This window comes from Crinia signifera, chromosome 2, assembly GCF_055691185.1.
Source record: "Crinia signifera chromosome 2, ASM5569118v1, whole genome shotgun sequence".
NCBI classification, from domain to species: Eukaryota; Metazoa; Chordata; class Amphibia; order Anura; family Myobatrachidae; genus Crinia; species Crinia signifera.
Window position 1 is genome coordinate 186,829,201 of NC_139218.1, and position 23,629 is coordinate 186,852,829.

The 23,629-nt window shown below is 45.7% G+C and overlaps 1 protein-coding gene across 7 annotated transcripts in view; it reads left to right on the top strand.

Moving 5' to 3' along the window:
* The first annotated feature begins 785 nt into the window (after positions 1 to 785).
* The window catches only part of LOC146060306 (transcription elongation factor A protein 3-like), a 62,827-nt gene continuing 39,983 nt past the window's right edge, over positions 786 to 23,629 (top strand). For 2 of the 7 annotated variants that reach the window (XM_083173352.1, XM_083173356.1), the window contains exons 1-8: positions 786 to 1,133; positions 6,659 to 6,721; positions 7,176 to 7,281; positions 8,598 to 8,670; positions 8,811 to 8,846; positions 11,802 to 11,846; positions 13,129 to 13,173; positions 21,882 to 21,947. In XM_083173352.1, coding sequence (XP_083029478.1) covers positions 1,065 to 1,133; positions 6,659 to 6,721; positions 7,176 to 7,281; positions 8,598 to 8,670; positions 8,811 to 8,846; positions 11,802 to 11,846; positions 13,129 to 13,173; positions 21,882 to 21,947 — 503 coding nt within the window. In that variant the 5' untranslated portion in view covers positions 786 to 1,064. The remainder of the gene's footprint in view (positions 1,134 to 6,658; positions 6,722 to 7,175; positions 7,282 to 8,597; positions 8,671 to 8,810; positions 8,847 to 11,801; positions 11,847 to 13,128; positions 13,174 to 21,881; positions 21,948 to 23,629) is intronic. The other 5 variants (XM_083173354.1, XM_083173357.1, XM_083173355.1 and 2 more) reach the window with 3 other exon arrangements.

Here is a 23,629-nt window from a genome sequence, read left to right on the forward strand (position 1 = left end):
CCGGTACAGGTTGCACAGTGTTCCTCCCCCCTTCCCCTTCTGTATAGGCTGCACGGTGTACCTGGTGCAACAGTGGTGGGTTCCCAGTCAGCACAGGGTCGCCGAGTCTTCTGCACACTAGCTTGGGCAACTCAGGGCCCCCTCTCACTACGCCAGTGGGGGGAGCATGGGACAATAACGGCCGCTGGCAGGGGGGCACAGGAGTGTGGCAACGCCCCTGCCAGAGAAACATGGTACTGTGGTACCAGCACTGTTGGCCGGGTGCAATATAGCACCCCGACAGTCGGGATTCCCCCTGTTGGCCGTTGTACTACTGTACATTGAAGAAAGAAAAAAACACAAATGAAGATATTTTTTTTCTCTCAAAAGGCTGCAGTCTCCATAGATACTCCACTGTGTGTAGTTCCAACTATTAACATCTAGAAAGTGCTAATAAATAAGAATAAAATCTGTTTTCTATGGGCAACCTTCTCTGGATGCACATTTAGTTCAGCTTAACCATGAGACAAAACGTGTGTGTATCCTGGATTAACCAAGAGAGAGGGCAACTAGGCAGCTAATACTGAACCTGCTTTTTTTTTACTTTGTGTGATTCTACAGCAGGGCATCTAACAGGGCAAATGCAGACATGTATCGCTGCTAATATCGTACTGACATTAGCTGTGTGTGCCATGTATCCAGCTGTCACTACCCTGACCCCCCCTCTACTGTGTCCGGCTCAAAGACCTTGGGACTATTTATAATTTGGGACACACCTCTCTACTGACAAGCTGGAGAAGCCTGTATACACACAGAGCTAGTATATACGCACACAGTGACACACTATACGCAGCAGTGTATACAAACACAAAAAGCAGGCAATCTACAAAGTATTATATGCAGACTTTTCTATATGAGTCTGTAGACTATATAAACTTACACATAGACTTCTACACATTTATGTAGTTGTAGTCACACCCACTCCACCTGCAGTTACAGTACCAACTTGTTAACAATAGATCATATAGACTTGTGCACAGAAAAGTATCCATATTATTACTTGTGATACGTCTTTACATGTCCATATGGGGTCGGAAGAGGACTTACTGAGGATTGGAAGGAAGCTGGAGAAGAGGATCAATGAGCAGAATCTGGTGAGGATTGATAATCTTTTGGGGAGCGTACTGGAGGGGAGATGCAGAGTAAAGGGGATCAAATTAAAAATAAGTGAGCAAAGTTAGCATGTGCATGAGAGATTAAACAGAATAGTCACAATTTTGTGCCATGTGGCCAGGAGGTTTGGGTAAGTGTGTGTGTGTGTGTGTGTGGGGGGGGGGGGGGGGGGGGGAGGAGCCAAGTAAAAGTGCAGAGAAGTACAATAATATGTGCAACACTACACATAAACAGAACAAGCAGACAAATAAAAGCTGTGTGAGCATGGGTGCCCTGCCATGTGGATCTTAGAGTGGGAGTTATGTCATTCTGAAAGGAATATGCATGCATTAATGAGGAAATTAAATCAATGCTGTAGTAAGAAAAGACTGAGTGAGCTCAGCCTGTGAGAAAAGGAACATAATATAGACTGTGAAACATGAGATGGAAAAGAGAGACAAGTAAGATATGACCAGTGTTAAATATAATCAGAATGTGTGTTTGTGTGGTGGGGGGGTTGTTGAGACATATGCTGGCATATGGACAACGTGTGTGTGTGTGTGGGGGGGGGGGGGGGGGGGGAGGGGTTGTGTGCGGTGGTGGGGAGACAGCGGCTGGTGTATAGATGTTGGCACATGGATGTTGATAGATAGACAGACGCTGATACACTAATAGACAGACATACACACACACACATATATATATATATATATATATATATATATATATATATAGCAAACGACTGGAACAGAGGTGGCACTCGGCTGGCTTTGTAAAGAAAATCTTTTATTCACAGCAAACTGTGAATAAAAGATTTTCTTTACAAAGCCCGCCGAGTGCCACCTCTGTTCCAGTCGTTTGCTACAAATCCCTCCGGGAAGGCACCAGCGGCAGTTGCTGCTATTTGGACAAGAGTGCCGGGCTGACTCCGTAGACTATATATATATAGTGGTCGAAGTAGGCCGGTATGCAACGTTATAGCATACTGGCACCTCTCTTCCACTGATCCGGCTTCCGCTGCTGCACCTGGCTGATAGACTGATGCTGCTTTCAGACCGCATCTCTGGCTTTGACCCTGTATTTGGAAACGTTTCCAAAAACGGGTCTGCCAGATAAAACCCCTTTCACACCGCAGCACTTAAACGGTATATTACCGTTTAAGTGCCGATTTTTTGACACTGGCAGACCCGTTTTTGGAAACTTTCCAAATACAGGGTCAAAGCCAGTGCAGCCTTCAGCCCTCCCCTCCGTGCAGCTCCCCCCTCGCGCGTGTCGACCGAGAGCGTGTCGACGCCCCCGCATGTCGCCGCCCCCGCATGTCGCCGCCCCCCGCGCGTGTCGACCCCCCCGCGTGTCGGTGCCCCCCCCCCGTGTCGACTTACCCCGTGCCGGTACCTCCGTTGTGGATCCCGGCACTGCAGCTCAGTATGCTCGGAAAGTGTAGTGTAGTGCCTACACAAACTCTATCCATCCTCCTCGCTCCTCACCTCCCCTGCTGCCCAGCCAGCCGCACCCACTTCCCCCTCCCGAAGTTTATCTTGCACCTGAGTTGCAGCAGCCATCATTAAAGATCAGAGTCCCGCTGCCATGCCCCTGATGAAGTCGTGTTGACAAAACACGTTGGTTTCTAATACAGAATTGCTTTTATTATCGAGGTCTTCATTGCCATTTTCAAGTTCGTGAAATCCCTTCGGAGTGAATACAAGTGATTGTTGGATCACACCTATTTGATACAATGAGTTTGCGGCTAGGTGGTACTACAAGAGCGCACTCTGGACACCCCCCTTTGTTTATTTTGTTTCATTGTCTCTCACTAACAGGAGAATCGTTCCAGAGTTGCAGCTGGTCGTAAGACCAATCTTAGCGCAATTCCTAGACCATATTGTGTTTTTATATATATGCTATATAGAGCAGGTTGGGCCAGATGCACTAAACTTTAAAAGTGATAAAATGGAGAGTGATAAACAACCTTCTGATTAACATTTTTCAAACACAGTCTGTGACATGGGAGTTAGGAGCTGATTGGATGGTTGCAGGGTTGCCTACCCTCCCGGAATGACGGGCAACCGTCTCGCATTGCCCTGCGTCTCCAGCACACCGCCCCTCGGCGGGGGGTCCGTTGGTCAAATTACGCGATTGCATCATTTTAGCCCCACAGTGCAATGCATCAAATATCGGCGCCGCCCCTTTTTGCTCCCGGATTTGCCATACTGAGCTATAGCTGCCCTCTCCCAGATCATCGATCATCGGATCATCGAATGATTTTGCAAGTGCTCGCAGAACTAAGACACCTTGATCTGTGGGTCCCTGTACTCCAAACATTTTAATGGGAATGGCCATGAAACGCTGGGTGTTCCCATGTGCGCAACTGCAGTGTGCGGCCACACGCCCCCCCCCCGCACTAAATGTGGCCTGGCCGAATGCCCGCTCAGTCCCGTGCAAAGCCCCTCTCTAACATGTGAGGAGATATGTACTCTAACACACCCCCTCGCATGCGGATGCAAGGAGAATAATTCATTCAATGGTCGTTCACCACCATCATATAATTTCTCCTGCCTTTGCTAAGAAAATTCAGCCTAAACTTACTTTTCTAGCACTGCTGTCCTACGAATTTGGGGCGGGTGCTGATGTCATATGAAGCAGGCATCGCCACACCTGCATCCCAATATGGAGGTGATGGTTCGGTGAGTGTGAAGCTCTCCAAAGCCGTTGATCCCGAGATTTGCACATGCGCATATATTCGAGCATGTGCAAACCCCAAACATACGGTAAGGGGATTTTCGGACCCTAACGAACGGGTCTATGGTAGAATCTCTCCTCCCAATTACACTTGTCTGGTAGTGTGGCGAGCGCAGCGAGCCACCGAGCTCGAAGCGTGGCGAGCGCAGCGTGCCCCGCGAGGGGACGCGGATACCTGTGAAGCCCGCGAAGGGACGCGTTTACCTGTGAAGGTATCCGCGTCCCCTCGCGGGGCGCGCTGCGCTCGCCACGCTTCGGGCTCGGTGGCTCGCTGCGCTCGCCACACTATTCTATTCTCAACTCCACGCCGACGTGGATAGTGGGGGTATGAAAAGGTCGTAGGACGCGTACAGCCGCCCCTCGCGGGCTCGCTGCACTCGCCACGCTTCGGGTTGACGTTGATCGTGGGGTGGCGTTAACAATTGTGGGGGCCATTTCACACTTCAGGGTGGCTATTTGGCCTCTGTGGGCCATTTAACATTGTTTCCTATGGAAAAATCGGGTCCATTGAGGCATTGAACAGTAAAATCGGGTCAATTGAGAAATTTAACATTGATCCCTATGGGAAATCGCGGGCATCGCGTTGGTCGCGTCGCACCCGATTTTTAGTGCATTCAATGGCCGCGATGCCCGCGATTTTTTTACCTGCGATGCCCACGATCAAAATCGTGGGCGCCGTGCTAGGTAAAGAGTACCAAAAATAATTGTCTTGGGATCGAGCTGGAATAAACAGTCTGACAATAGCACAGTGCTTATGTTTGAGCTTGCAGTTGGGAGGCAGGGATGTAAAGTTCTGTGTACAAATGGATACGACTGGGATCGGCTACAAGAGGCCGAAAATACAAATGGAGAATACTGCAAATTTACAAAGCTACCTTATTCCCCGGATTCATGTTTTCCATCGGCAAAATATATTCATATATGATGCTTTTTTGTGTAAAAAATTATGAAAAATAATGAAATTTTGTTTTTAAAGTTGGCCAATAACCAGCCCCAGACTCATTAAGCCGATCCTGGTTGCAGAAATACAGAGAATTAGGGTCACCCTGTATTTCTATTACCAGCACCAGGCTCTTGCACCAGTCCTGGTTCCCAAAATATGGGGGAAAAAAGGAGTAGGGTGTCCCCCGTATTTTGGAAACCAGCACTGGGCTCAAACAGCCAACGGTGTCATGCCAAAGCCGGGGACACTTTTTACATAAGATCCCCCGGCCAAAGCATGATCCCCAGGGGAATCCCGGCCTATGCTGAAGCGCGGGGCTGTCCACACCATCCCTGGGCTGTTGGAGGCAGGCTGATGTAGGTAAAAATTGAATCCTGATACCAGCGCACTGAGGAGTCGCAAGTGTGTTGACAGTTGCAGTCCCTCCTTGAGAATGAGGGAATCCCCGGGAATCACCAGCTCTTCCCTCAGCCAATCAAGAGCAGGATCTGCATTGCTCCAAAAAAGCCCATGTTAAATTCATATTTAACATGGCTTCTATGGAGCTGCACAGAGACAATAAGGCGTGGTGCCTCCCCGAAGCACGCTCCTGATTAGCAAAGGGAAAAACCAGTGACGGGATTCTCTTATTTTCAGGGACGCTGGTGTCGTTTTTTTTTACACAGCCGTGGATACTACTGGAACGAAGAGGACACTATCTACACCGAAGGGATGGCTAGTATATTTTTTTTTTCACATGTACCCTATGGATTATCTACTGGAGAAAAGTCACAGGCCTATGGGGCACCCTCTAGGTAAGTATGTGTGAGGAGTGTATTAAAGTTATACTTTATTATGGTGTGTGTGTGTGTCTGTTTTATTTAGGTATTGGCTCTGTTGTGGAACTACAACAACCATTGGGTCCATTAATGGCCCGCATGGTGGTACTTGTGGTTCTCTAAGACCCAACATGCGGGGATACTTGGTGGGATTTTTTGTTCTACAACGAAACCTAATACTTTATTCTATTTTTCACTTTTCACTCCATTAGCCTGCCACCCACAGCCCCCAGACCAGGGGTGGCGTGGACAGATCTGGGCTTCAGACGACTACTCTTTTTGTCACCCATAATTTGGAAACCAGGACCAGGCCAAGAGCATGGTGCTGGTTATATACAGGCTGATGCTAATTTACCAGCTGTATTTGACATCGAATGGATGTCATCCAATATAAATATGTGGTCAGGAAAAGGTTATATATACCATAATAAATACACAAACATAACAGAATCAGAACTGCACTTTCTAAGTTTACATTCTCCCACCTAATGGTAAGGCTCCTGTCTCTTCTTCCTGGTAGCTACTCTCTGGTCCAGTTCAATAATTGAAGACTCAGATCCACACACACAGCAAACTTGGTAGAAGCTGCTACCACTGGGCATGTGCAGCAGCTCTGCCCCTTAAACTGCATGATGTATTATATACCTTTTGGTATTGTTGTCATAATTTAAGACACTTGCCAAAAGGAGGGCGTTTCCTGGCAACAAAAAACCCACACTGTGTTTGCCTATGCTAACAGTCTAGGTTTTAAGGCATACATACCTTCTTTTTGGTAGGAGGGGGCAGCATGGTCGGCACATTGGGTGTGGTCAGTGAGATTATGCGCTTTGTGAGGTCACTGTGACACGATTGCATCATAGTGGCGTTGCCATCGCTTTACAGTGCCACAGGCATTGTGTAGTGGGGCAATGCCTCTCTTTCCAGGAGCCCAGGAGGGGAGGCATGTATGCTTTAAGGATATCCATGCTTGAGCACAGTGCCATAACAATCATTAATTAATAATTATTTGCATTTTTTTCTCCATTAGGAATGTATTCTGGACCTATTAAAAGAACTGCAGAGATTTCAAGTGACTGTCCCTCTCCTGCGGGTAAGAGTGGCACCTACTCCCACTTCAAAGGCCTGCATAGACAATTAGTGTTAAACAAACTAAGATGGGAGTTGTATTGGAGATGGGATGTTGCCCATAGCAACCAATCTGATTCTACTTCTTATTTATTAAACACCTTCTAGAATATAATAGATAGAATCTGACTGGTTGCTATGTGCAACATCCCATCTTCAATAGAACTCACATCTTCGTAAATGTACCTTTTAGAGAGTAAGGGGTTGTAAAAGTGGGTATGGGTCATAGGGACTGCTATCTAGCAATCTGAGTGGTAACTATAAATAGGCCTGCAATTATCCTGCTTTTACTGTCCGAACTATGCCAAACTGAGCTATTTCCCCTTAACATTGGCACACAGCTTATCAATAGGTTGACCACTTATGGTTGGTTATCTGTCCTTGTCAAAGGACTAAAGTGCAATCCCTCCCTCTTCCAGAGCACCAGGATTGGAGTGACTATTAATAAGCTAAGGAAGCAATGCAAGGATCGAGAGATTGGTGAGATTGCCAAAGTCATGATCAGGGACTGGAAAAGATTACTGGGTGAGTATTAATAATTTATTTAATAACCGTTTCTTATGTAGCGCAGCCAGGGGTGCCGACAGGTAAAATTGACGGGGGTGTGGCCTTAGGAGGGGGCATGGCTACACCCCAAGAAAAAAATATACATAATTTGTACAGAAATTGATAAATGGAAATGATATTGGTACTTGTTTCCTAGCACGGCGCCACCGATTTTAATTGTATGCAATCAGGTTGCAAAAATCGGTCCAATCGCATCGCATGCAACCAAATTGCATGCAATGCGATTGACCCGACCGACCCAATTTTTTTACATTGGCCCCAATGTTAAAAGCCCACCAGACCCCATTTTTCATTGTATGCCCCCCCATTGTTAACGCCACACCACGATCAACCCAAAGCGTGGCGAGCGCAGCGAGCCCGTGAGGGGCGGCGGTACGCGTCCTCCGACCTTTTCATACCCCCACTATCCACGTCGGCGTGAAGTTGATATTATATAGTGTGGCGAGCGCAGCAAGCCACCGAGCCCGAAGTGGGGCGAGGGGACGCGCATTACTTCACAGGTATTACGCGTCTCCTCGCGGGGCTCGCTGCGCTCGCCACGCTTCGGGCTTGCTGTGCTCGCCACTCTATTTAAAATCAACCCCACTCCGAAGTGGATAGTGGGGGTATGAAAAGGTCGGAGGACACGTACCACCGCCCCTCGCAGGCATGCTGCGCTCGCCACGCTCGTGTTGGCATTCATCGTGGGGTAGCGTTAACAATGGGGGGGCATTTGACATACAAATTACCCATCAGGATGGGTATACAATCAAAAATAGGGTATGGGGGGCCATTTAACATTGGTTCCTATGTAAAATCGGGTCCATCGCATTGGTCGCATTGTATGCCATTATAATGGCATACAATCGACCTGATTTTACATAGGAATTTAACATTACATACAATGCTTACAATGTAAAATCGGGTGGGTCGCGTCAGTCACATCGCATGCCATTATAATGGCATGCGATGGACCCGATTTTACATTTGTCGAGAAACCTCAAAAAAAAACTAAATCGGGTTGGTCGGGTCCCATCGCATACCTTAAGTTAAGGTATGCGATGGGACCTGATGGGCGCCGTGCTAGGAAACAAGTACCATATTACTAATAACAAGTACACAGTGAAACAATGGAGGGTATCTGCAAGGGGATTTTAGCAATAAGTGAGATTATAGTCTTAATGCTGGGAATTCAATGGGAATGGTCAGGGATATGTATTTATTTCCACTTTGAATTACTCAGATTGCATTGCCCCTTTCTCATGTTTCACACTTGCATATGCATTTCTTCCCAGAATCCTCATACAAGACTAATGATGCCACTGTGGACCCCGTTATTTTATCACCCACCACAGCCGAGCCGGCTAGGTTAGTATCTTGGCCTACACTTCCATAGACCTGCTTACATATCTTTGCATAGACTATGACAACACTTCTTTCAACATCTCTTTCCTCTCTTCTCTTTTCTGATTCAATGTTTTTTCCACAAATTCCATTTAAAATTTAAGCACGAAGAAAGAAGAAAATAAGTTACATTCAAAAAGGTTAGTACATAATACAAAACATATATAGCTACGGCTTATGTAATATCTACCCATACTAGTCGCAGAATTTAAGAGGGAGCTTTCATCAATGCATAGGTCTGTAGCACCCTTTGACATGCCGCCTCCACTATGTATTATTCAGTGTAATCATTGATGAAGAGTCTGAAATCTTTTGTTCATACTGTACCTCTTCAATTGTGTTTCTCCCTGCACAGAGCTGAGTGGAGTGGTTTATATTTCCATTTTTCCCCTCAAAACAGAACAAAACAATGGAAATATGTGTTGTGGAATGGGAAGGGGAGGGGGTATGTGGGAGACATGTTATGTGAAAGAAGATGGGAAAGATAACAAAAGTCAAATACACATTACAAAACTGAAATTACAGCAAAGGAATTGAACACCTAAGACATTCTTGCTAGACCTAGACACAGTTTATGATGAATTATAATAATAATTGTATCACAATGGATCACATTATATGCCTACAATGACTTCAGTGTAGAAAGCACTTTTGTTTATATAGTATTTTTGGGCTTCAAAAATCTTATTAACCCTTTCAGTGCCAACATCTCTTATTTCCCATGTAAGGTAAACATTACAGGTCATTATGATGAATAAAAAATGTTTGCTTGGCAATTTTAACACCTATTTTGACAAATTCACTTGGCACACAAATAGTTAAGAAGAGTCAAGTACAAAATGAAATGATAATGATAACAATAAACATGGCTGCCATCTTCATTTTAAGGCCTGGGACTGATTATTTTTATTACTTACCTTCTTTTTTGGCTAGTCTTTTTGTTTTCTCATTTGCAATGCAATAAGCACTCATTTGGAGCTCTATAGTGTAATATTCCACAGCAGTGCTCCAACCTTATGTGACATCACATATAGGAGGAAGGCAGAGGACCTGCAAGAACCATTGGCAAGAGGGTGATGCTCATGGAAATCTTGAAGTCTGCTGTTGTTGCGCAGCCTAGTGCAGCTCTCCTGGAATTGGCGGTAGGAGGCAGCAGCGAGGCTCCTTCTCTGTCCGGACCAGGGACTTCAGTCCCAGCAGCTCCCCTCTGATGCTGGCCATGTTAATAAATACAAAGCCATTCACTGCACAGTACTTAATTTTACTGTATCTTGTTTGCCATTTGTACACCTCAGAAATAAAATTGATTCCTTCCATTCCCCTACAAAATATACAATATATCAGTTTGTGAGGGTGAAGCAGAGCCAGAGGCAGCTGGCAGTTAGGCTCTGAGATTAATTATAGGCTGCAGTATAAAGTATAGTGTTTGTTTATTTACTGCACACAGATATAAATTAATAAAAATAAGCATTAAGCCCAAATCACGGCAACCTCTACCAAAATATGATGTTGGCCACAAGAAAAAATGTCATTAATGCCAGTATATATACAAAGCCTTAGCTAGCTCCATCAGATTGCCTACTAACAGGCACAACTGTATGAGCTGGATTAGCTGCTAGTGGCATGAGTTACCATTGTGGCAGTGTGGAAATGCCAGCAACTATAGCCTAATCTGGACTTGCAGAAAAAATCAGCAAGTCCAGGGCTACAGTAACTCTCATAGTGTGGTTGATCTAATCGAATTGACTCCTTTACCTGACTTGAACCACATCTTATACTTTTTCTGCTAAAGCAATGCTCCTTCATTTGGGTCTTAATGTGCTCATGTCAGTTAGGGGACATCCAGGGCCACCGAGTGGTACGCTGGGCCCCGGTAAAATTTTGGGGCGTGGCCACCTCCCGCAATTAGGCCCCGCCCCCCCAAATGATAATGGTTGGTGAAAAAAACTCTAAAGTCGAGGGGGGAGTGTTATTGCCCCGCCCCCCCCCCCCCCCAACAGCATTAGCACACACCAACAGCATGTACTGTGCTGACAGCAGGCTATCACGCTGTCAGTGAGACGCTCATGCTGAGCCTGCTGTCAGCACAGCACATGTTGTCTGTGTGTGCTTCTGCTGCTGGGGACGGAGGGGGACAGGGGGGGAAGGGGGCGGGATCAGACCAGTGCCCCGCCAGGCCCTCCAGCATGCCTGGGCCCAGGTAATTAGTACCCACTCCCCCCCCCCCCCCTTTTCTGAGGCCCTGGGGACATCAAAGTAATCTTTATCTCATATCACATTTGTAGTTTCATTTAATTTACCTTGTGCACTTCTGCTATGAAAATATTTTATATGGGGGTGTGGGTTGTGGGCAGGGAGGGGAGGAGTAGTGAGCGGGATATCCTTACTTCTAAGGTGAAGAATGCAGATATAAATATATCCTTAAGCTAGCAGCTAAGAAAGAATGTTTGCCAATAATTAATATTTTATTAGTTGATGATGTCCAGTAAACTTGCATTTTTGTTTCATGCACAGAAGCACGCATAGTACTGTGCCTAGACCACATTCTGTTTGGGAGTTTGCAATGCATACATAACCGATCAGTTCCTGCCACCATAGAGAGCAAATATGTATTCCTTATGCTATTGGTCATGCTGTCACACTTCTCCATGCTGCACAGGTCTGTGAGTGGTCAGCGTTACTAAGTGGATTGTGGGAGGAGGATTAGGAATGCCAACACATAGAGAACTGATATTCTAGTAGTATAAATAAAGTCATAGATACAAAATAATGAAATAATTGTATCCAAACTTGATCTTTGCAGCTAGAAATATGAATCATTGATTTAACAATGTATGTTTTGAAGAATATCCATGTAATACACCCACAGAGGTTGTAAAGAGCAGTTTGTCTCTATCCCTATTTTTAGAGTAAGGAAATGGGCTTTGTGTTAAAAGTAAAACCATAACTAAGAGCATGTGATTACCATCTTTTTAAAGGCTTTTAAAATTATTATATAATTTACAGTTTATAGATGTAAAATATTTCAGCTCATATTTATGTTATTTTATGTTCTGACCCTTTAATATCTCACTTGTTCTCTTTGTCTGCCACAGGCCTTCCACTGCTACACACAAGAATCTGCATACAGAGAAAGGAAGGTACTTGTTTTATTTCTCCAACATTACTGCTACCCTCCTTCCATCTGTTACATGCCTTATGTGCTTTATACCATACATTTCTAATGCAGGAATCGGGGCCTGCCGTCCAAAAAGGGGGCAGAACTACCGGGCAGGCAGTGGCGTAACTACTGTAAGGCAGCCCCAACTGCCGCTTGGGGGAGCAAGCAGCAGCAGGGGCTGTGGGGGTGCCACCCACTCGACGCACTGACATGCTGCTGCCTGCCGCTGCCCCGTGGCTAAGTACTGGAGGCGAGTCATCTGCAGCGCAGGTCCTGCCATGACAGAGACGACAAATCCCCCCACTGATTCAATTGACTGTACACAGTGCCGGCTATTGGCTATTGTGTACAGGATGGGCGTGCTGGGGTGGCCTCCATCCATCTGCACCCCCCCCACACACACACACACACACGCAACACACACATGTGACATTGCCAGCCACAGGAATGACAGCAGGACAGTCTCCAAATAGCAGGACTGTCCGACTATAATCAGGACAGTTGGGAGGCATGCTTATACTATACATTCTCTTATTGTAAAGCATAGTGTGTGTGTATATATATATATATATATATATATATATATATATATATATATATAAAGATAGATATGTATATTATTTATCAGTCATGCAGTCAGGGGAGGCAGTGCTTCTCCTGTAATTTTGTTTCAAATAATACAAATAATATACCTATGACACATATTCTGTGTCAGAAGTATTTTCTTTGTAAATGGTAATTGTGGCACTTATACTATAAGTGCTTCATTGACAGGAGCTGCTGTGATTGGACAGCAGATATAGCTGCTGTCCAATCATAGCAGCCTCTGTCAATAAAGCTAGAGGCTTGGCTTTTAACCTTTGCACTCCCCTCCCTGCCCGACCCCTGGATCCCTACAACTACACTACAACTGTGTGTTCAGTTGTATCGTAAAGTGCGGTTTTTTGGCCAAATTTGCCATGGTTTTGAATTTAGTAAATCTGTTGGGTGCAAAACCATAATAAAACAGCAAATCCACTGGAAATTCAAACCTGCCACATATGAACATTTGCCACCTACAGTATAATGCAGGTGTAGAAGAGGGCCAGGGTAAAACATCCACTGTTGTTTTAACCAATTGTTATGGTGAGGTAGTAAAACCTAAGAAAGAGCATGTGAATCTCTTCTATATTACAGAAGCTTGTATTGTATAATATGTCTACTATGTTATCGTATATATGTTCCCGTTATAATATCTCACTTGTTTTCTTTATCACCCACAGGTCTCCCTCTGCTACACACAAGAACCTGCATACAGAGAAAAGAAGGTACTTATTTCTCTCTTCCACTACTGATATTCATCCTTTGTTGGAATACCTTCAGATGGCCTGGATGCCGGCGGTCAGAATACCGGCAGCAACATCTTGTGATCCAAATCCTGGAAGGGGCTGGGTATAAGCATACTTACTCTCTCCCCCTTCCACCCTAAACTAACCCTCCCTACCTGCATCCTAAAGGTGCCCACACACTAGAACGATTTTTGTGCCGATCGGCCGATTTCCAACCGATCGGCCGATTACCTCAAGATCATTTGCAAATCAGCCGATCTTGATCGGATGCGCGCTCCCATGGATCTTTTGTTAAATCTTCAGATCTTACGCCTGCATGAAAGATCAGAAGATTTAGCAAAAGAGCCATAGGAACGTTAAGAGAAGTCTTTGGTAAAGATGTGCGCTTGACTGAAACACAAACCCGAAGTGTGGCAAGCACAGCGAGCCAGCGAAGGGCGGCGGTACGTGTCCTCTGACCTTTTAATACCCCCACTATCCACGTCGGCGTGGAGTTGATTTTATATAGTGTGGCGAGCACAGTGAGCCACCGAGCCCGAAGCATGGAGAGCGGACGCGGAATACATGTGAAGTAATGCGCGTCCCCTCGCGGGGCTCGCTGTGCTCGCCACACTATATAAAATCAACTCCCCGCCGACGTGGATAGTGGGGGTATGAAAAGGTCGGAGGACGCGTACCGCTGCCCCTTGCGGTCTCGCTCCGCTTACCATAGGAATCAGGCATCTGGGTGCCTGTACAATTAAAAATCGGGTCCAATCGCGTTGCGACCGATTTTTTGGTTGTAGAATGACATAAGATTAAAAAATCGGGCGCCCAGATAATACACAAGTACCGAAAGCCATTACTACGCAAATGCCACAAAGCATCCCGCTTACAATGCTGCGCATGGGACGTACTTGGATGTTCCAACATGACAATTATCCAAAACGCAAGGCCAAGTCGACCTGTCATTGGCTACAGCAGAATAAAGTGAAGGTTCTGGAGTGGCCATCTCAGTCTCATGCCTCAGTATCAAGAAGAATGGCAGCTTTACCATCTGAAAATAAAGAGCCTCATCCACAACAACCACAAAAGACGGTATTAAGAACTGGGGTATTTAAACTTTTGATCAGGGTCATTTGGGTAGTTTCTATTGTCATTATGATATACAAAGAGTAAACACAGTTGTTTGACAATAAATGGCTTCAGCCATTGGTGGATTCGGGGGGGGGGGGGGCACCCGGGCACATGCCCCCCCTCTCATTCCGTTTTGGAGCTGAGGACCAGGGCTTTCCAACGAGCCCAGCCCCGTGTCTCTAGCCCCCCCGGGAACCGGAGATATCACCTGGCAAAGCTGTAACGTTTTTCCCCATAGGATAATATGGGACCCGTTAATTCCAACCCCCACCCGGTTCCGACGGCTGCCAGTTGATCTCATTCAATTCCAAATCGCTGGGCCTTCAATATGATATCAGGCTGGTCCATATCGGTCAATCAATTCCAGAGATATAGCGGGTAAACCGATTTTTTTTATTTTTGAAATGTAATTTCATGGCTGTTCATGTTCTTTGAGGGCAGATTACTCTGAACCAAACGTTCCAGTTTCACTGGAACAAAATCATTCAAAGCCAAATCAAAAGTTCTTCAATATGATCCTTGTCTCATGTAAATGGGTCAGTTGGTTCCGGGTTAAAGGGGGGGAGGGGTGGTTTTCTCTCCCCCTCACACCAAAAAATGCAGGGACTAAGCTGGTGTAAAAGGGACCAATCTGGGAATGCATTTTCTGGTGTGAAAGGGGTATTATTTCAAATAGCCAGGACCTGCAGTGCTCTGAACACAGCCAGGCTCTGCCACTGTCAGTGACTATCACTTCTGCCTGGCAGCAGCTGTCCCCCATTTATTCAGCATGTATTCCCTCTTGGCAATGAGCATGTAATCCCACATGGCAATGAGCATGGAACCTCTGGCAATGAGCATGGAACCCTTGGAGATTATGGTAATGGAGATTATGGTGTAAATGTGTAATGCGCGCCTTTGGTGGACAATGCCCCTGTTTATTAAGCGTATTGTGAATTTTGGCTTAATCTGTGTGGCATTATGTGAATTCTGACTCAATCCGTGAGGCAATATGTGAATTTTGGCTCAATCCGTGCTGCATTATGTGAATTTTGGCTCAATCCGTGTGGCATTATGTGAATTTTGACGCAATCGATGTGGCATTATGTGAATTTTGGCTCAATCCATTTGGCATTATGTGAATTTTGGCTCAATCCGTGTGTTATTGTGTGAATTTTGGCTCAATCCGTGTGGCATTATGTGAATTTTGACACAATCCATGTGGCATTATTTGAATTTTGGCTCAATCCATGTGGCATTATGTGAATTTTGGCTCATTCCATTTGGCATCATGTGTAAGGGGCAAGTATAATGGGGTCTAGTATTTTGTTGCATAATGTGTAGAAGTTGTATTTGGTGTGGTACACTACACTCAAGGACACGTGTAGAGTGGCCACACCCCCTTTTCCGGAGCGCGCCTTTGGTGCGCGCACAACTACATGCTTCACTTTTGTCGCCATGGTGGGCCTGCGTACTTTAAATGCAGGACCTATTTTTAATCCCATTCCCACCCTCTCTCTGCCGCTCTCTTAGCATGTACACTGGCACCACTAACACCGCCCCTCCCCCACCCAAACCCTCTTTTATCATGGTGCTCACCCTGTCATTTTATCCTGGATCCGCCCCTGGCTTCACCCAACCACTAACCATGAGTGAAAGAAAAGTTTGTGAGTTATCATTCATATTATCTGGCAAATGGCCCAAAAAAAACCCACCTGTTTATGAAACATTGTTTAAACAGAAACCACAGGGGCTCTACACTCACTATCGCATTGCACCTGAATCTAGAAATGGTGAGTGCCATGGATTAGTGCTCTTTGTTTATTCGATTTATTTTTTAAAATTATTCTTTTTGTGATCACATTTTCTGAGTACATATAAAGTAAGCATTACAATTTTCTTGTAAATTTAAATACAAAATAAATATTAAGCGCATACTGTTAGGTACAGCATCAAAAGCTTCTAAAGTTTTTTTTAGAAATTAACAGCTTGTATTTCTTGTTATTATTTAAAAAAATATTATATTCATATTATGGTATGCTTACTTGTCATTATGGCCCTTATTCTGATCGGTGCGGCCGGAGCCGAATATGCGGCCAGGACCGTGCGTGCGAAACCCCGCCTTCCATACGGATCGCCAACTCTGTCCGTATGCGGTAAGAAGCTGTCCGAACGGACCGCACGAGTATTTTTCACGGAATACGCCTCCTCCATCTATGGGAACCTCCCCCATCATTCGATGGTCGCAGACCATCGAATGCAGGACCGAGTGCTCCACCAGCACCCGCAACCTCAGACCACACGGACATTTTTCCGTGCAAAAGCAGGGATCTGGGCGGGCAGCTGACATCCGGCGATGTCATATGTCCTCCCCCTACACGTGCGTCACGGCCGCATTACCATACGTACGCCCAGCGTTTTCATGGGAACTCCCATGAAACGCGGGGCGTATGCATATGGTAATGAGCCCAAATAGCCCTTCACGCCCCTCTCCACCCCCTGTTCGGAGTTTTCACATATCATGCGGGATTTGGCCGTACGCCCCGCTCGCACATGCGCAGAGACGCCTCTGCACATGCGCAGACACAAAACATCGGCGGGCCGAACGCACGCGGATATATCCGCACCGATCAGAATAAGGGCCTTTGTATGCATAACTGTAAGTCAGGTTTAGGTCAGACATGGGAAGGGGACAGTAACTTATCTTGCCTCTTAACTGACAGTTAAGATGCCTACAACCAGTGACTCAGCTACAGATACCAACTGCGTACCTGAGTCAGTTCATCTCTGTACAGTAGCTATTTATACACAGCCAGGATACATATTTCCTCTAGTCAGTCACAGAACCTGTATATAGTAAGTGTGTCTGCTGTTAAAGTGAATGAGTTGACAAACCCAACTAAGGGGTGTACGTATGTTTTTGGGAAAAGCCAGATAAAGACTATTCAGCTTCTCTCATTTTAACAAAAGTTATGCAATGGATAAATCATAGGTATCTCCAATAATAACCTATTTTGCACTGCTTATTTCCATCCCCAAACGGACAGCAACCTGCGTCTAGTGACAAGCAAATCTTCTTTATGCTGTTAGCTATTAACATCTCAAAGGGAAGCATGGTTGGTGTCATGCTGAGTAAATTTAACCCTTTGGTGCCAACATCTCTGTGAGATGTGCAAAATAAACGCTAAGAATGCCAGCATCACTCACATGTGTTATATAAAATCAAATAAAAATGTTGTGTAAAAAAAAAGATAATATTCCCTATATAAGGTAAACATAACAGGTCATTATGATTATTTATTTATTTACAGTTTCTTATATAGTGCAGCATATTCCGTTGTGCTTTACAATTGGAAACAACACTGATTAAAACTGGGTAGATACAAACCGACATGGAGGTAGGAGGGCCCTGCTCGCAAGCTTACAATCTATAATGAATAAAAAGTTTTGCTAGGCAATTTTCACACCTATTTTGGCACTCAAAGGGTTAAAGAAATAGTTTAACAATGCTTGGGTACTGCTTATAGCACCACCTAATTCTGTATTTTTTATTTTATTTTTATAAAATAGTAAACTATTGTATAATCTATCTTGTCACATGCAGGAATAGCAGCAGCCTCTGTACTACTTACACATTGGGATAGGTATTAGAATACCTAAGGCCAGATGTATCAAGCCTCAAAAAGTGATAAAATGAAGAGTGAAAAAAAAAGCTAATCAGCTCTTAAGTGTCATTTTTTACACCCAGCCTGTAACACATAGTTGCCTACCCTCCTGCATTCTGTAGGAGACTCCCTAATATAGCAGCAATCTCCCTCTCCCCCTTATTATTCTAGCAATCTCCCTCATTTCACCTAGCCCACATTACACTGTTGCATTTTGGGCAGACCTCCCAACATGACCCTCTTCAGGAGGGACACATCGCTCTGTTCCTGGACTTCCCTCTTATACCCCTTTCAGACAGAAAATTCTGAAAATCCCGGCAAATACATGGCATTTCAAATGCCGTGTCATTTTGCCGGGAGCAGCCTGACCCCCCCCCCCCCTTCACACAGAAGAAATAATTATCGGGTTGAACATTTCTACCCGGTAATTTGCTGAATAACATGGGTATTTCTTCTGCGTGAAAGGGTCAACATGGGTCGTAAATCCCGTGTCCTCGACCCTGGTCAATTCCAGAGTCGGAGATACGGGATTTACGACACGGGTGTGCCCTTTCACACAGAAAAAGGACCCGTGTTATGCACAAAATTACCGGGTAGAACTGCTTCACCCGGTAATTTTGTTTTCTGTCTGAAAGGGGTATTAACCCCTTGAGTGGTGGGTTTTGCTGGGGCAGGACAAACCTACCAGGGCAGGTTTGTCCTGCCCCAGCAAAACTCACCACAGATCATAAGAAGCCGCCGCCACCAATCCCCCCCTCACCTTTGCTCCGGCGTTAGTATGCCGGAGCTCCCGTGCCGCCACTGCCCCAGCCCCATGTCAGTCATCAGACAAGCGGCAGGCTCGGGATGTTTCGCGGCAGCTCGGGAGGACTTGGGTGCCTGAACTCTCCCGAGTCCCCCGTGCCGCCCCGAACATCCCCGAGCCTGCCGCCTGTCAATCAATAGAACTAATGGCGGTGGGGGCAGGGGACCTCCGGCGTACAGTCCCCGGAGCTGAGAGGTGGGGGGTGGATTGAGGGGAGGAGAGGGGACATCAGAGCGGCCACTGGGGGGTTGCCCGGACAGGTGGTGCACCAGTGGTGCACACCTGGACACCACTGGCGCACACTTTCATTTTAGTGGTATGCCCGGAACTTTTCCAGGACAGCCCGCTGCGGCAGCGCAGCTGAGCCTGAGAAATTTCCGGGCATACCACTCAAGTGGTTAATTTATGATTGCCAACACCTGTGGTGAACAGGTTAATTGCTGAGAAAGGAGTTTCAACACAGGTGATGGCAATCATACATTAAGAGGGAAGTTCAGGAACAGAGCGATGTGTCCCTCCTGGAGAGGGTCATGTTGGGAGGTATGTTTTGGGGGTAAAAAGGAATGAGAGATATATACATTTACATTGTATACTATACATCTTCAAGTATAGTAGCTCTTACAAACTGCTTTGGGGCTCATCTGCATTTGGATATAGGTCATTTTAAAAGATTCCTCTCAGATGTAGCAGTACACACCCATGCTTCTAGGTGCCATGTTTGCAATCTCTTTTCACAATCTCTCCACATATGGAACTAGACACGCCCTTTCGGGTGGAGCATGACACTCCCCCTCAGTGGGGCGCTCTGTAAAACTCTACTACCAAATATAATCTCCCTGAAACTAGTTTTCAAACGTAGGCAAATATGCTGTAACATGGCAGTTAGGATTGGCTTGCAGTTTATCACTCTCCATTTTGTCACTTTTTGAAGCTTGATACATCTGGCCCTTAGTGTCCCCATGCTCTGGCCAGGGAGCCCCCTGAGAGAGGGAGGCCCAGGGTACAGTATTCCCTGCATCCCCCCTTGATCCATACCCTCCAACATTTCCAATGAAAAAAATCGGTACAGGCCAGGGGGTGTGGCCATAGAGGCGTGGCCATTTGAAAAGGGGCGTGGCCATGACCCTTTTATTTATTACATATCACACTTAAAAATACATCCCGGGCTGGCTGTCCCTACCTAGAACAGTCCCGTCGGCTGTGTCCGGCCAGAAGAACACAGGTTCCATTACTCCCCGCTGTCAGTTTCTCCATGCTGCGGCAGATCAGGCTGCACGTTGGTGACGTCACGCCGGTCATTCTCTGATCCCAGCAGCAGTGGCTTGTGCTTTGGTGGAAGGCTGGGGGAGCGGCTTGGGGAGGGGAGAGGACTACACATTCAGTCACTGGCTCCCCACAGCCGTGACGTCCCACAACAGGAGTCTCTTAACAGGGGGAGGCGGGCCTGCCATGTACCACCGCCGTTCACCCTGGGAGATGTAGTCCTGGCCGGCTGCTCTCCTACGCTCCCTGGGAAGCAGCTGGCGATGTTATGAACTACATCTCCCAGAGTTCCCAGAGTTAGCCAGAAAATCGGTACAATCGGTACAGTTCGTTTTAGCCGGTACAGACTGTAAAAAACGGTACTGTACCGGCTAAAACGGTACAGTTGGAGGGTATGCTTGATCTAGCTATGATTACCTCTGTTCCGTGTGCCATTGTGAATATCTAGTGCTGGCTGGGGACAATATTGTCCATGAATCATCACAGACCACGTCTTAAACTATTGGAAAAGCCTCCCATCAGCTCCCAAACTTCACCTGTTTATCCTGCCTGCCAGTGCAGTGGTCCTGTGGCCTATAACATCTGCCTGCTTGCATGGACTCATCAGGTAGTTTAGGCCTGCTCCTTTTCCCTGGGGTGATGCTGTATTCCCAGGGGTGTAGCGAGAACAGAGCTGGCAGAGCACGAGAGCTCCAGGCACCGAAAGTTCATAGGGCACCAGAGCCGTGCACCGCAAATGGCATCCCTGCCCTGTCTGCTGCCTTCTGTTCTGTGTCCTGACTGCTGCGCCATCCTGCCATGGCTCACACAATATTGGCTGTGTGAGTCACGGGCAGGCGGCGCATGGTCCATGTACCCGATCTCCTTCCCGCTGCACACATGCTGCAGCATAAGAGAAAAAAATAGGTACATTGATCGGGTAAGAGGGGTTAGGGGGGGCGTGGCTATCATCTCAGAGCATGCTGCATTTACTACAAATGGGGGGACTTGTGCAACATGCCCTTGCACCGGGCAACGTGCCAGCTAGCTACGCTGCTGTATATTCCTGTCTGCTATGTCCCTTGCCTTCTCCTCCACCTTCCCCTGCAGAAACTTAAAGTCTTTACTGCACCCCCAGCAATTCAAGTGTCTATGTGCATTATTATTATTATTATTTTATTTATAAGGTGCCACAAGTGTTTCGCAGCGCCGTACAAAGGAACAATACAGGGAGACAAAAGGAGTGCATGTGTGTGCATATTCATATAACATGCTGCATGCAGAAATAGCCTACTTACAGTATAAGGCCTCTATTTAGGAACAGTATTTTCATTGGTGCTCCAAGACACAGGTTTTCAAAGAGGTTCACTCTTTCTGACAAAATCCTTCTTAGATGGACAAAACCATGTGCACTGCAGGGGGCAGATGCAAAATGTGCAGAGAGAATTAGATTTGGGTGAGTTATTTAGTTTATGTGCAGGGTAAATACTGGCTGCTTTATTTTTACACTGCAATATAGATCTCGCTTTGAAGTAAAACCGCACCCAAATCTAATTCTCTCTGCACAAGTAACATCTTCCCCACCTGCAGTGCACATGGTTTTGTCCATCTAAGAAGGATTTTGTCAGAAAGAGTGAACTAGAATAAGGCCCACAGTGCATGTTTTGCAGGTCTCCTCACAGAATAAAGTAAAATAATTAGCTCCACCTGTGGATCTTTTAAAATGTGTCAGTCAGTAATTAGTCAGGTGACCTGGAAAACGTGAACTGTGTGTGGACCGAGTTTGAGAACCAAGATATCCAAATAACATCATTATATTCATTGTTTGTATATGGACACAGACTTATTACTAACTTATTACTTTCTATTTTGCCATACAGTGATTGTCCTGATTTTTTTCATTCTCTGATCCAGCAGCCTGCTATTAAGGATCCAAAACTGAAACGGTAAATCATTTAGTGTGCAATAAGAATGTACTGTACGTCCGTTTTAATATTGCTCTTAAACAAATATGTAGCTTTAAAGCTGCCCATACACGCCCCGGTGCGGGCGTGCGTTGTGGGCTTAAATAGCACGGATCACATCACATTGCATTGCCTATGCATGCGTTGTGCAATGCAATGCAATGCAATGTGAGGAGAACTAAGTACAAAAAGTATGTGCAGCACATACTTTTTGTACTGTGCGATGAGGTGCCGCGGGAGCGCACACCTCAAAGCACACATCGGGACAGCCCGCATTGCAGCGTGTATGGGCTGCTTAAGATTAATGAAAATTTTGTAGTGCCTTTAAACACTACCACTCCCCGTGCTTTATGTAGCTAATAGGAACATAAATATGGATCTAGTTTATTTAAAGAACAAATTTATTTCCCGCCGCAAGTAATTGGTGGGTTTTTGGCCAAAGAAACCCCACAAAGAAAGAAAAGAAGAGGAAAATTGGCAATAATTACTGCGCCTGGGAAGGTAAGCTTTTTACGTGTGTGTGTGTGTGTGTGTGTGTGTGTGTGTGTGTGTGTGTGTGTGTGTGTGTGTGTGTGTGTGTGTGTGTGTGTGTGTATGTATGTATGTATGTATGTAGAAAAAAATTTCAATATTAAATTCCAATTAAGGAAATTGTTGCTGTCACAGATTAAATAGTATATGATCCTTTTCAGTATAACAGTAATTTATTATTCTGACTTAATCAAGGTTACAACATACATTTCAATAAAATATGCAAGCATTTAGATCAATAAAATAGATATATCATGAATAACACAAAAAGAAAAATAATAATAATTCAAATCAATTACATTTGCTCAGTCCATGAGAATGTAACCAGATACACAGGTAATTTTAAAGGGAAAGTGACACATCCTTTACGGTGTAAGTACACAGTGTAACATTTGTAGTGTGCCCACCATGGCTGTCACCTGGTGCACTCGTGAATACAATGAAAAATACATGGGTTTCACTGTGTAAGGACCCTTCTACAAGATTTAGGATGCTGCAACCACCACATTTTCTGTAATCCATTTTAGGCATGACCTTATTCCATCCAGGGTAATCCTACGTAGTGCACCCAATATGGCTGCCTCATCTGGTACCTTTCATGAGTGACATAACCTAGTACTGAGACCGCTCTCCTTAACCTAGTACCAAGCCGCTCTCCCTACCTTCATCTTTATGTCCTGGCCATCCCTGCCATGCTCACTTCTTGCCTTCAGGTCTCCTTGCCTGCACCTCATGTCGCCTGTCTCCCCCTCCCTCTACACTGTATGCTCCTTGGAGCAGGACCCTCTTCCCTCCTGTTCTCACAGCCCTCTTCTTGCATTTTAATTACAGCTCTCTCCACTGACAACTTGCCCCTGGTAACATACAGACTGGTCCTCTCTTTTTCTATTGTATTGTGTACTAAGAACTGTGCTGCTAATTGCATACCCTCCAATTGTACCGATTTAGCCGGTACAGTACCGTTTTTTTACAGTCTGTACCGGCTAAATCAAAGTGTACCGAATGTACCGTTTTTTGGAGAGCGGGCATCCGTCTCGGAGGTTACTGTACACAGCGACCGGGCAGCCAATCATAAGTGGTGGTGTGATTGGAGGTGGGTGACGGGAAAGAGGGGCTGGCTACAGAGTGAGGCT